Source organism: Etheostoma spectabile, chromosome 15 (genome assembly GCF_008692095.1).
Source record: "Etheostoma spectabile isolate EspeVRDwgs_2016 chromosome 15, UIUC_Espe_1.0, whole genome shotgun sequence".
In the NCBI taxonomy this organism is placed as follows: domain Eukaryota; kingdom Metazoa; phylum Chordata; class Actinopteri; order Perciformes; family Percidae; genus Etheostoma; species Etheostoma spectabile.
This window is the reverse complement of record NC_045747.1, coordinates 16160137-16173781: the sequence shown is the minus strand read 5'-3', so window position 1 is coordinate 16173781 and position 13645 is coordinate 16160137. Positions and strand designations below refer to the sequence as shown.

Here is a 13645-nt window from a genome sequence, read left to right as displayed (position 1 = left end):
CTTACTGGGAGCTCATCCCAGATTTAACAGTTGGGGATGTTTCTTAGATATTTTTTCATCTAATAATGGTTTGACCCATCCATGTAGTATAGCAGGGAAATACGCTGTTGGACTCCAGAATGTTTAAGTGGCGGTGTGTGTAAGACTGCAGGGAACCACACTTTGGGTACAGTGGACACACACACATGTTCCTGCTTTTGATTGTGGTTTGGCTGTCACTCTGCCACGCCATACTTTTCTGGTTTCAGCATTTTATTTTCATTTACTTGAGGTAATTTTCACAAATGTTTTTGGGTGTTTTGTAAATAGGGGGGAAATATACTGAAAGTGCTTTTATTTAGCCTAACATCAAGTCTGTGTGTAACGTGCAGTGGACATTTCCTCTCAATTTTGAGGTTTTTACAGTCGACTTTGGTAATAATTTGAATCATTTCAAATGTTTCTCCATTAGAGTCGAGCTTACAGAGGTTTCTCTAACCCTCGGATGATCTCTTCATACCTTTTTGGTATTTTTAATATGAGAAGAAAACCTAAGCGTATTTCACAAAATGTCACACTGTTCCTTTAACACATTTAACATCACATTGCTTTGTGCATTTAATCATAGCCAGCCTTAGTTTAGCTACAAAGACAAATGGGAGACATAATGCAATGACTTCTCTGTTTATTGTATTATGGATGTATTTATTGTATTCAGTTGCACACATTTTTGTTTTGTTTTTTTACATTTTATAGTGTAGTTTTGTATCTTGTATCAACTCTAAGAAATTCAATTTTTACACAATGAATTTTTCATTAGTAGCTAAGTACAGGTGACATTCAGCTTTTTCAGGAGCAGGTTCTGATCCATCTGTTTCAAGTTTGTAATGATTTTCACATTACGGCAGATTACTTGTCTCGTCGCCTCTGGAGTTACATGATAAAACTTACTGTACATGCAAATCCTCTGCACAGTAGAGGTGATTTCTGTTGACTAAAAGCATATGTGGGTTTTAGGGTAGACGTCTCAAGTGTCATGTATATGTTTCTGTACTGCTACACAAACCTCCTGTTAGTTGCAAGTATATATAGCATGTTAACATACCGTATGTCTTCATTGGCAAACTATGTGTAAGTCTCTCTATATTGGTGCCAGGTTTATACAGTTTGTTTGAGTCTCCAAAGTTCATCTGAATTATGTTTACTAAAAACCTTTATTAGCTCTCAACATATCAAAGAAATGCACAAAAAAAAACATAAAATAAGTGGAAAAACTGCCAAAAAAAATATAGTCGAACTTGTGAAGTTAAAGACCTGACACTGTACACAGGCACTTGAACTGTGGTACACTCTTTGAGTGCATTCATATTACATCTAATAAGTGCTACAAAATAACATATTTAGAAAAAATACTGACTCGAAAAAGTAATACTATTCAGAATATAAACCAACAGGAAAGACACATTTACAACAGAATGAGGGCAAACATAAACCTTATCCTTGAATGTGTCTTGCATATTTTTGTTTATATTCCGGTTGTACATTCTTCCATTGTGTGTCTCACGTCACAAGCTAGAGAGCAAGAGAATATGTCTGTTCAGGGTGGACGAGTGCGCTGCTCGACGGTCAATTAGGCCTCAGGGGGACACAGAGTCGAGGATTTTCTGTTCTTTAAATCAACACTCTGGTCACTCATACTGTAGCAGCGTCTGCTTTAATGTCTATGACAATATTACGACAGCTATGATCAGGATGAATCACACTGGCTCTCTCAGTAGAGGAGTGAATCGTGTGTGTGTGTGTGTGTGTGTGTGTGTGTGTGTGTGTGTGTGTGTGTGTGTGTGTGTGTGTGTGTGTGTGTGTGTGTGTGTGTGTGTGTGTGTGTGTGTGTGGGGACAGCATTATTGGTTTCCATTCATATCGCTGCACTGATTCCAGATGAATCACAAGCGAAGAGACCACAAACTTTCTAATTGTCTTGAAATGTTGGTGACCATGCGACCGATCCATGCAGCGTCACACATGATTTATTGACTCACTTCCTCGGTCTTCCAGACATGTGTTATCCATCCATTGCTCAATAAACTCTACAAACTCGGCTGACAAGTAAACATGTCTTAGTTCGTACAGGTGTTTGCTTTCTTTGCCAGAGTTACATGAGAAGATAGACACCTTGTCAAGAAGTTATGGTCCAGCTTATCACCAAACATGTTGAGTTTTACACTTGTATTTTTTGTATTAAACAAAGATATAATGTAGTAATGAGTAAGTTTTTAAGGTCCTGCTAGGTGGATTTTGTAATCTCTGGACAGAGTCAGGCTAGCTGTTACTCCCGTCTTTATGCTCAGCTAAGCTAACCAAATGCTGGCAGGACATGAGAGTGGTATCAATCTTCTTATTTAAGTCTGAGAAAAAAAAGTGAACAACTTTTTTTTCCCCAAAATGTCAAACTATGTCTTTAAATTCTGTGTCTGAATCATGTCGGTATCAGCTAATTGGCATATCAACCTGTATCTTTGTCGTTTTTCAACATCAACAGCTGCTTTATATCTGTACTTACCGACCTACTCTATCATACATCTATAGGTTGTTTACAGAAATCCTCTATAAATCTCTCGATAATCTTCAGTCACACCACAACGTAGACGTACCCTGAGAAAGTACACGCTTCTGTAGGAATGAATTTTGAAGCAGTGCAGTCAAACTCCGCCACAGTATACTTCTTTTACTTTATATCTACAGTATGTCAACTGCTTTTATAGTTACTGCAAGCACCGGGAGGGAGGCAGCGTAAAGTGGTCCTGCGTGATAAAAGGTGCCACCTTGCCTTGAAACTAAGTGCTTTTATATCACCATGCCGATATAGTAAATGTCAGTGACTTCAGACTTAGATAAGGGATCTGTAATGTCATGCTGAGGCTTCAACGAGAGCCGTGTCGCCCCTCTGTTGTCCACAGCATTAATCCCGATGAGAAGTGGCTGAGCCGAGCCTAGCCGAGGGTAAATGAAGCTGAAACCCTGAGGTAATTACTACCTGCCTGTCAGGAAGTCTATCTAATGGGCCCCGTGTTGACATGAGCGCCGCCGCCACCGATGCATTAGCGCCTCTGCACTGTTTATCAGGCTCTATCACGCAGACAGAGTCGTACGCAAGACTGTAAGACTGAGTGTGGAGAAGGGTGGGTGCCTCTGAGGGGTGTCCCAATTTCCCACTCAGTAAGCGTAATGAACGACAAATGGGATTCCTTTTTGTACATTTTTCTTTTCAGTACCAAATTCATTAAAGCATCTGTTTAATAAGCAGCTCTGTATACTGGGTCACTGATGACGTCATTGGACAGTGAGTCAGCAGAGCCCCATAGTCCGGATATGTTTCTCTTATGTTAGGGCCATGGAGGCACCTTGCTGAATCAGCCGTGTAACTCAAGCCACAAAATGAAAGTAATGCACCACAAACAGGAGACAAACATTAGGGTGTGTTACATTATAAGCAAGAAATTCAATCCCTGGAGGCGCTGTGAAAGGGTCAACTTTGGGTTCCGGAAGATGCATCTCACCCAAAGAAAAAAACAGTTGATAAGCGAGCGGGCTGCACAGCTATTGACCTTTTTCTCAAATACTGTATGAGTCATTTGCATCAGCCGGTGCAGCCAATCTCAGACAATGAAACATTTTACAAGACAACATGCCATGAAAAGCGTCTGTGGTTAAATGATAAAAGAATATTAAACTTCAGAAGAAGTGTCGGGAGTGAGTCATGGCTCCCCCGCTGCTTTTTGTATCGCAGCTGATGGCGGGGGTCTAATAGAAGGAATTGTGTGGAGAGAGACAGAGGATTATCAGAGAGTGGGACGCCACAGAAGAAGATGTGAGAGGGAAAAAAGAGCTGGTCTCTGAGGAAGGAAGTCTCTTTGACGCACAAGGAAAAGAAAGAGGAGATAATGGAGAACCTTTGTACCTATTTACCTGTCAGGCACATATGTTTCATGGCGAGTAATTGTGAAATTAAGGGGACAATGTAAAGCTTAAGAAGGCGCTGAGAAGACTAAATTGGCAGTTAGTGAGAATTACGTCATTAGATACTGGAATAGTCTGTTAATACGAGATGCACTGGCATTTATCTATGATTATGTATCTGCAGTCACATTGGTACAGATATTGGTTGATATTGCCACAGAAGTTGTGTCCAGTTGCACACTGATTGATAGTGTTGGACTCTATACGCAGGGATGAAGAGTCAGACTTTCGCCCAAAGGTGCTGAAAGGTCCATACAAGTCTTTGCTCCTTTGTCCACTTCAGATATGAATCTGTCAGTTTTACGTTTCCATGTGGTCGTCGCCCCTGCTTTCTTTTTGGTCCACAGTTCCAAGTCCCTGCTTTCCTCTCCCCGTCCTTAGCTCTGACGCCTCCTCTTCTTCTTCTTTTTCTTCCTTTAGACTTGATGGGAAGGCGTGTCAGGCTGGGGGCCGCCGTCCACCCTCACCACTGCAGAGAGAAAGTAAAAATGGATATCAGGCCCTGGGAGAAGATACAGCTGACATGTGGTGATATTTAAATAAGTGATGGTTCATGAACATTTTCTTACACAATTAAGCATATTCTTACTGAGCAGCTCTTCTTAGGAAGTGGGAAGTCCTTTGATTAAGGCCACCTTGATTACTGACTGAATGTTTTTCAGTGTTATTCTCTGTCCACAATTAGAACTTCCTATCCACCAAAAACCTTCTGCATGGAAAAAAAACCTGCCAATCACACTTTTCCCTGCAGGGGGCCCTGTGGTGTCACTCACTCACTCACTCACTCACTCAATCTGAACCTCCTAAACTGAAGTCATTAGCCGAATGAGGATGGGAGACAAATGCACTCTTTTCCCACAAACCTCTTAACCTGTTTTCCATTGAGGGAAGCCATGGAAACGCCTCGGGAATGCAGAGGCATTTCTGAGAGGACCCACGAGTCCGGTGGGTGTATTCTAGTATCAATGCATCCTCGTGCCAGGGAAGTGTACAAGATGGTTTATTTGAAAGCTTTAGAAGAGGGGGATTCTTTTGTAAAGTTATAATGTCATACCTTCCTTCGGTTTTCATTCCTTTTCACTTCCTGAGAATCTTCTCCCACACATTTTTATAATATAAAAATACACTTTGAGTGCTATACTGTGCCTCTCTGCTCACTGGCTCTAACCACATTGATTCTGTCCAGTGACGGCCACAGTCCATGGCACTCCTCTCTCTTCCTTTCAGTCTAAACAGACACGACAGGCATCAGCAGCGACAAAGAGCAGAGAGACACAGTTGCTGGCCAATGCAATCTGTAACGCACAGGAACAGGATCAGTGGCTTGCACCTGTACTTCTGCCGTCCGTGCAACTGTTTCTGTTTTATTGCACCTCGTTTTGGAGGCAGCGGTGATAATAGTGGCCACATGGCTGTATGATGTTTTCAGTCAAACCTCATTCCAACAATCAATACAAGCTGTCTGTCACTGAATCGGTTCAGTCTGTCCTGAAATGTGAATTCACAGCAAAGCTTTGTTACCAACTTTCTTCCTGTCTTTCTTTTTTAATCAGCACATTCAGGCAATCCTGATTGGACCCTAAGCCACGATAAAAGCTTTTTAATTTGCTGATTGGGATTGAATTTGAGATGGTTTCATGGTAATCACAAGAACTCCCGGGGAAAATTGAATAGACGTTGGGATTGTTGTACTAATTTGAAAAATATAATACTTGTTTTGTTACTTTACTAATCGCTCCCTTGAAACAGTGCTTCACTGCACAACTTATTTTATTACTTTTCCATTTAAACCCCAAATTCCATGTACATCTTATAATTCAATGAGCCCCTGGGCACAGTCACATCTTACCCACCACAGCTCCAACCCTTTCGCTAATTTGCATCTTTCTCTGAAGTATTGTGGAATATCATGTTAATAACTATTAAAGACCCAGAAAACTTATTTTCTCAATTTGCTTCTACAATGTAAATGTAAATGTGCTGTATTTATATAGCGCTTTTCCAGTCTTAGCAACTGCTCAAAGCGCTTTTACAGCACCGGTGGCAACTCGGGGTTCAGCGTCTTGCCCAAGGACACTTCGACAATGACTGCAGGGGCGGGGATCAAACCACCAACCTCCCGATTGGCAGGCAACCGCTCTACCACTGAGCCACAGCCGCCCCTGAGAGATTGGATCCCACATAAACACAGTATCGTTTTGTTATTGCTTAAGTTAGTTTTGTTTATTTAAATATATATATTTATGTAGTTTATTTTGTCTCTGTGCTCACTCCCCAAAGGCCTCCATGTATTTTCTTGAAATTGTATTATTTTTTTCTGCTGTCAGATATAATAAATGGCTTTAGTCATTTGGGTTAAGGTTATTGTTACCTAAAGCAAGCACTATGTACTGTAGCTGTATTATGTAGGGGGAAGAAATGATCTGAATGGAACAAAAGTAAATATCTGATCAGACTCTTCAGATTTTAAGGCATCAGGAGAAATGAATGTGATTAGGACATCTCTTCTTCTCGTTTTCCAACGAGAAATGCTTTGACAAAAAACAATCTAGAAGGGCACATGGAGCGCGCAGAACTCCGCCAATGCATGCCCTATCTCACAATGTTAAAGCAGGGTGAATGTTCCCAGTTGTGGAACAAATTTCTCCAATTATTCCGACCCTACATGAATGCAGCACAAACGCCCCATCTTGCAATGTTAACAAAATTGAAAAATCTATTTTTTTACAGTTTTCCATGATTGTGATCCGCTTCACATCTACTCAGCCATCAGAGCTGGGTAACTGTAAATACAAAACACAAAAGAAATTGTTTCTCACACAGCGCTATCATTTATCAATCTGTTATCAAACTACTTTGCCCAGTTTAACTCACGCTTCTCCAGATGCAGTGGGAATGCAAAAAAGGAAGGTGCAAAAAGGGATTTCTAGTTCTTTAGTGTAGTTCCTGAGTCACTAAGCTCTGGCTTTGGAACCCTTGGGCATATGAACTGCAAGCCATACTGTAAGTAAGGACAGAACATGTGAATCCCATCACCTCTAAATGATCAAGGCAAAATAATACTGCTTACTGTGTTTCTACTGGTGTCACCCTACAAGGATGGGAATACTTAAACACAAAGAAGTTTTATCAAAATGGGGGATAAATTAAGTCATCCATCCTCTATTATTGAAATTGCTTTGTTACATTTGCTCGATTGTTACATGACTCAGCTACATTATTACTGTAACTTTCTGCAGGATAGTGTTACGCACTGGATGTACTGTTGAGCTCCAGCAGGTCTCTCAGTCTCTTGTTCAAAATCACAAATGCAAGCTAAACTGGAACCCTTCTATAGCTGTTAATTGCAGTGCTGTAATAATGACCCTCCTCCCTCAGGCTCAGTTTCAGTAAGGCTCACATCCACATGATTCATGAAGCATCTCAGTGCATTTTGGAATGCATTACATTGTGCTGTCTACATAGAAAAGTTTATTTGAATAACAATCTGTGTTGCTGCTGCATGATTTTCAGTCACTTTTCGAAGCACAAACGCCAAGCTGTTTTTTTTTAAAAATCAAGATTTGACCCTCCTTCAAATTTCTTTTTGACTGACATTTGCCTTGATTCTATTTTGTGTGGACTGTGAGGTCAAACACAGGACAGTAATGCACGGATGGGAGATGTGAGTAAGGGCTTAGTCTTGTTTAAATTTTAAACACATTCAATATGCACGATTTAGAGGGGGAAGCAGGCAAGGAGGAGTGCTGCACAGATAGACGGTCCTTTTTAATGGAGATGAGCAGACAGAAATGAAGCCGAGCACTCTTTATGTAGGAGCTCCCTCACCAGTGATCACCATGCAGGGAATACCCTCTCTGAATGTTGTCAGTCAAAAAACAAGACATTTTCATTGCTCTATTTCTCTTTTTAAAGGCTTGTTTCCCTTGTTTTGACTGGAGGTGTTCCCATTATTTCAGCCAGCAGTAAAATATGGTTCATTGGAAACAGGAAGCCCCCTGCGATTATCGTGGATTTATTGTGCATATTCTCACCCTCTGGCGTATTTTAACAGAACCAGTTGGTTGTGGAAGAACCAACGGCCCCCAGCACGAGAGCATTTGCTGCCATTTTAATGGATTCCGCACCCGCAGACGTTGCTAATGCCAATTAGCATGTGCTAAACGCTGGCACTGGATCAGATTTTGAAAAGCAGCGAGTCCGGGCCTGGATCCCGTCTCAAAACACCTGCTAATGAGACAATTAGGTAAAGAGGCGATAGGGTTAACTGGGCACTCATCTTCTCAATGAACCAATCCCAAGCTGTTCCCCCAAAAGAAATTCCTTCTTTTCTTTGCCGTTCAGCCGGCTTTGTATTTGTTGAGTGAAAGAATAGAAAAAGGGACTCAAACAAAACAAAATAAGCTTTTCCCAAGCGTCATTAGAATGTAATGGGTATAAAAAAGACACAGTGATGTTGATTGTTCAAGGGAGGATGTGTCGGCTGAATGGCTTGTTAGCACATTATTATTCCTACGTTACCATTCTCGAGGCTTTACTATAATTCATAACAACATAACAAGACTAGGAAGGAAACATATGAAATCCTTAGAGAGAACATCTAGGACAGACGCATGAAGAACTATAACAATAACAAGATCATGACGGAACTTGAGAGTTCTCCAGGTAAAATGGCTCTCAGGTTTACGTGTACAGTTCGAGTGAGAGCGATAGTTTCATCTCTTTAATATGAGGGCTATTTGAGTATTGAAGGAAGGTAGACTGCTCTGAGGTCACATCGTATTCCTGCAGCGCTTTCTTTTATTCTCCAAGCTGTTTAAAGGTTATCCTCTTTTTGTAGCCACTCTGCAGTTTCCCGACAATGCACCAAGCCTCATTTTATGTGTGTTGGAACCCAGTGTAAGGGCGGCTATTAGGTCTGAAATAAAAATATGAATACATAATCCACCAATTATTCTCTTTTTGTCAAAGTAGGAGTAGTTGGTTTTGGTCTTTTCATGGCATTTAACAATATAAAGCATGTCTTATCCTTTAAATGCAAATGCATGATTAAGTACAAGTGATTGGGAAAATGTGCAAAATACTGTACATACAGACCGTTAAAAGCAATACAACAATACACTGCACTGCACCGAAAGAAGTAAATTAAGCTAATGGTAAATTGCTTCATAATAGGTCTCTAAAGTGCATAATATTGGTTTTATCCTTCCAAGTCAAGCATGATATACTGAGTTAATCTCACTAAACCTTTTGTCTGGTGTGTAACACTACGTTGTAAAGTCTGTCCCTAAAACAAACACCCAAAATACTTTAAGAGTCAAACAGAGACAAATATAGATACAGAGGAGTAGTGAGAGTAGGAAAGGCAAGTATAGATCAAACATATGCAGTTACGTACTTTCCTTATACATTACAATTTTTAAATGTACTGCACCCTAAGATAGAAACTGTGTCAACGTCTGTCAGCGCTGAATTCTTCAGCCTCATGCTGATGGCATAGCTCAACATTTCTGTTTAGGAGGCGTACAGCCAAACCAATGTTCAGTACGTACCTTAGGTTCATGTTACTACAGGTGCATATTCTCTACATTCCTGCAGTCTAATACATCATGCATGTACAATTTGGTTGCTCTTGGCAGCTAGGTGTCCTGTGCATAGGTGATGTATTGTTTTTGATCGCAACACCCAGAAATGTCTTTTGCTCCGAGGAAAAGACTTTCACACTGCTGGAGAACCACTGCACACAAAATCAGAGTATCTTGATGTAATCGATAAGGACAACTAGAATATCACAGCGTCAAGGAGGAATGTATTCAAGCTCGGAGCAGTGTCTTATGTTAAGTTAGAGTTTCGGTTGTGAAAGTAAAGTCGTGGGTCGGGGCTTGGAATCTTGACTATATTTAACATATAGTAGATGTAAAAGTGTTGACACGCCTTGGGGTTTAGTTACAGTAACTGATGCTGGGACTGGGCCATTTGATTGAAATCCATATAACAATATTGATTGCAATATTTTCCACACTTTATTAGGTACTGCTTTAAAAGCAAACGCCACCCAAAACGACAACCCTGCCATAACATCTGTCTTTTCGAAGCTCATGATGCTCATGAAGACTTTTGGTGACTTTATCGAAAATGTGTCAATTTAATTATATGTTAATTGCTGCTTAGTTAAATTAGAAACACCATTACTAACTATATCCTCAATGCTAAAATGTATCATTTGATGATAGTGACAAAAAAAAGATCATTATAGGCATAGTAAAAGTAGACAATTGGATTGGATTGCATTACACTGTACAGTTGTAAATAATAACTTGGTGTACATCACATTATAGCAAATAGATTTGTGATATTTGGTTATGTAAATTGAATGTACTTGAATAGGTTACAAGAATAGTGGATGGTCGCCCAGCTCTAATCAATGCTCTGGTTCCATCATTAAAAAAAATCATACTTGTGTTAATCACAAAAATAAAGAATGAGTTTGATGCTTACCTATCTGTTCCTGTGTGCGTGAGTGTGAGGGCTGAGCCTGGACCTCAGCCTGGGCCTGCTGCTGCTGCTGCTGCTCCTGCAGACTCTGACTGTCCACCGAAATGCCGCTGTCGCTGTGCAGCTTCTCTCCCTCCGGTGTCACCATCTGGTTGTTTGTAGCTGCACGGTTATTAGCTGCCTGCTTGTTCTGCTTGCAGCTATTCCACCTGTGGAGAAAGGGCAAGTCAAAGGAGGATAGCGGTGGCCGGGTTGGCTCAGTGGTAGAGCAGACTCACATATACTTAAAGGTATATTTTCTTTTGCTTTTTCCAGGAAAGATCTTAACCATTTGTATGCTTTTGAAAACTAAACCACATGAGCAAAAAACTGTTTTTCTGCTCTAACATAAGCTGCAAACGTTGGCATGTCTGGCTAACTATTGCAGCTACAATAACAGTGTTTCCAAGGGAGCAGCTAATTGCATTAGCAGGTTACAGGTTATGTTGGATTACATGGAGCATGCCATGTTTGCAGAATGCATCAGTTAGTCCTCATCCTAAAAGCCTTTTCTCTTGACATTAAAAGGAAAAATACAAACATATATACACGAAAGTATGTACAGTAAGAAGCCAAACAGGCTTATGGTAGAAGTATGATGTTTCATTGCACACTGCAATACAAGAACAATGCTGTTTCTTTAACATGTCTTCTACATGAACTATCAGATGAGGATGCTGCCTTTCCACTGTGGTATGCAGCACAGCATCAGTTTATTAGCACAATAGCATGTATTTACTGTAGCCTTCAAGAAGATATTAAAAAACCCTTTTACAAGATTCTTTAAAACAAGTGAGCTTGAAACATCTAGGTGCAAACCGCATTCTTTTCAATCAAATCATGGAGCTAACGTTAGCTTAGTTAGCTAGCTGACTACAGCGGATAAAATCCAAGTGCCAGTTGGCAAGGTCAACAGTCACCCGCTAGAAATGAGAAGGCTGCTTTTGTCTACCTCTGTCTGACGTCAGGAACTCCCTGTTCTTAGAAATTACTATGAATTTTAATTTTAAATAGTTTTCATTGTAAACTGTACAATTACATCTAAAGAAAAAGATGCTCATAAGAAGTTCACAACACATTTACATTACATTTACACAGCTTTACAATTTTCTACTAAAGCTTCTTTTTGAAAGATGAATTACTCATGAATCAATTAAAATATTGATTAGGTATTGAGTTCTACAGTATATTTAACACCTCATTCACATAATTTGCAGTCTGCTTTCTGCATGACGATAACTACATGAGTATTATTAGCCAGATGTGTGCGTGACTCTGGCACTCGAATTTCCCCCGGTCGGCACTTCTCAAACAATCAATTCCACTAATGAGCTTGTTTACTTGTTTTAGATGTGCTTCATCCCGAGCTTGTATCTGTCTGTATGAGTGCTTGCATGCGTGTGGTTTATGTCCTCATTAATGTGTTTGTGTGTGACCTTTGTAATGCATTAAGTGTTGTGACCTTTATTTTTTATTTATTTTTTATTTTTTTTGAAAAGCTCATTGTTGTAAATTCGAGTGATTCTCTAGAAGTGGGTCAAAAACTCTTTGACCATGGCAGGCCTGAATATTTCACCACTTTCCTGGCTTTTTTTTTTTTAGCCTGGAGCAACATCTGTCGCTCTATCCAACACCACCCAGCAGGCCACTATCTCCATCACCCTCTTTGTCCTAGATTATATTGCGGCTGAGGTGCAAAACCCAATTGTGCTAATGTCTTTAACCACAAAGCAGCTTTTCATCCCGTTCTTTTCTACAAACTGACCTCTTGAAAACGATGTAGGCCACGAGGCCCACCACCACGGCGGCCAGGATGGAGCAGTAGATGGGGATGAGGTTTTCGTTGAGACCGTGGCCGAGGAAGCGAGGGGAGCCGGCGCTGGACGTGGTCGTCTGTCCTCCCGGTAGCGGGCTGTCGGAGCCATCGGGAAGGAAGTAATTGGTGAAGGAGGGTGCAGACGGGCCCATGTCGGAGGTGGGAGAGATGTATGTTGGGAGCAGAGGATCTGTGTGGGAGAAAAGGGAGCGTCTGTGAGAAAAGACATGCCTAGATGTGACTGAGAAGGAGACAAAGTTAAGTCTACGGCCATTCTAGCAGCTCTGTGAGGCTATGTTGTTTTGCCGACTGGGTAGCTCTAGAATCAATTAAGTCTTTTCTTATAATAAGACATCATCAATTAGTAAATGGAAATACTCAAGGAAAAAAATACCTCAGGTTTTTACTTGTAATACAGTAAATGTTCTTAGTTACTTCCTAACGTGTGTTTAGCAGGCATAATGTTCAAGTTAAATTAAGTAGAAGGGTAATTGGTTAAAATGTTTACCATTTTAATTGAGTGGGTTTGCGGGTTACATTTGCTAATTGGCACAAAACACAAAGTTTAATGTGATGATGGTGCTACCATGAAAATTTAGAGGATGCCAAAGTTATTAAAGTACATTTCATCCTGAGTAACATAAACCTGTACCAAATGTTTTTCAAATTCATGTTCAATGTCAAAACTCGTACTCTCACAAGATAAAAATAAAAAAGGTGTCAGCAAAGTTCTTATGAGTCATCATCTGGGCACCATGAATATACTGTATGCACCAAATTTAAATCCAGTCAGTTTGTGAGATATTTCAGTCTGTACCAACCAACCCACATTTCCATCCACAGAGCCATGCCACTTGCATGATTAAAAAAACAAGAAATCCTGACGAGACACTTTCATATTTTCTCTAAGAGATTGTTTGTTGCGGGTTTTAGTCGCCAAGTCCCCAACCAGATGTCTCATACACTGCACACATGCAGCAGCTGTTTCAGATAGACAGATGGGCTCTGGCTGAGTTGTTGTGCGCAAAAAGAAAAGGAATGTTCCTCGACGAGGGGGGCAAATATCTGTCCCCCACCAGCCCACCACACACCAGGCCAGTGCCCTGCAAGCCAGGTCTCTTTTTACCACGTCCCCATCTAAGTGATCTCTGCTCATTGCATGACATCAAGGCCATATGGATCCATGAAGAACAAAGTCGGGGGCTTTAGGGAGGTCATCACTTTGAGTGTAGCCTTTGCTGAGGCCAGAGAGGCAGGAAGGCTCTGCTACTGGACGGGTCTGGTTTCTATCAAAGCGAA

The 13645-nt window shown here is 40.7% G+C and overlaps 1 protein-coding gene across 1 annotated transcript in view; it reads right to left on the bottom strand.

Annotated features, from left to right (window-relative positions):
• Nucleotides 1-647: 647 nt before the first annotated feature.
• The window catches only part of ngfra (nerve growth factor receptor a (TNFR superfamily, member 16)), a 34121-nt gene continuing 21123 nt past the window's right edge, over nucleotides 648-13645 (bottom strand). Inside the window, exons 4-6 of the mRNA XM_032537029.1 lie at nucleotides 12296-12536; nucleotides 10495-10700; nucleotides 648-4465 (exon numbers count right to left, since the gene is read on the bottom strand). Coding sequence (XP_032392920.1) covers nucleotides 4413-4465; nucleotides 10495-10700; nucleotides 12296-12536 — 500 coding nt within the window. The 3' untranslated portion in view covers nucleotides 648-4412. The remainder of the gene's footprint in view (nucleotides 4466-10494; nucleotides 10701-12295; nucleotides 12537-13645) is intronic.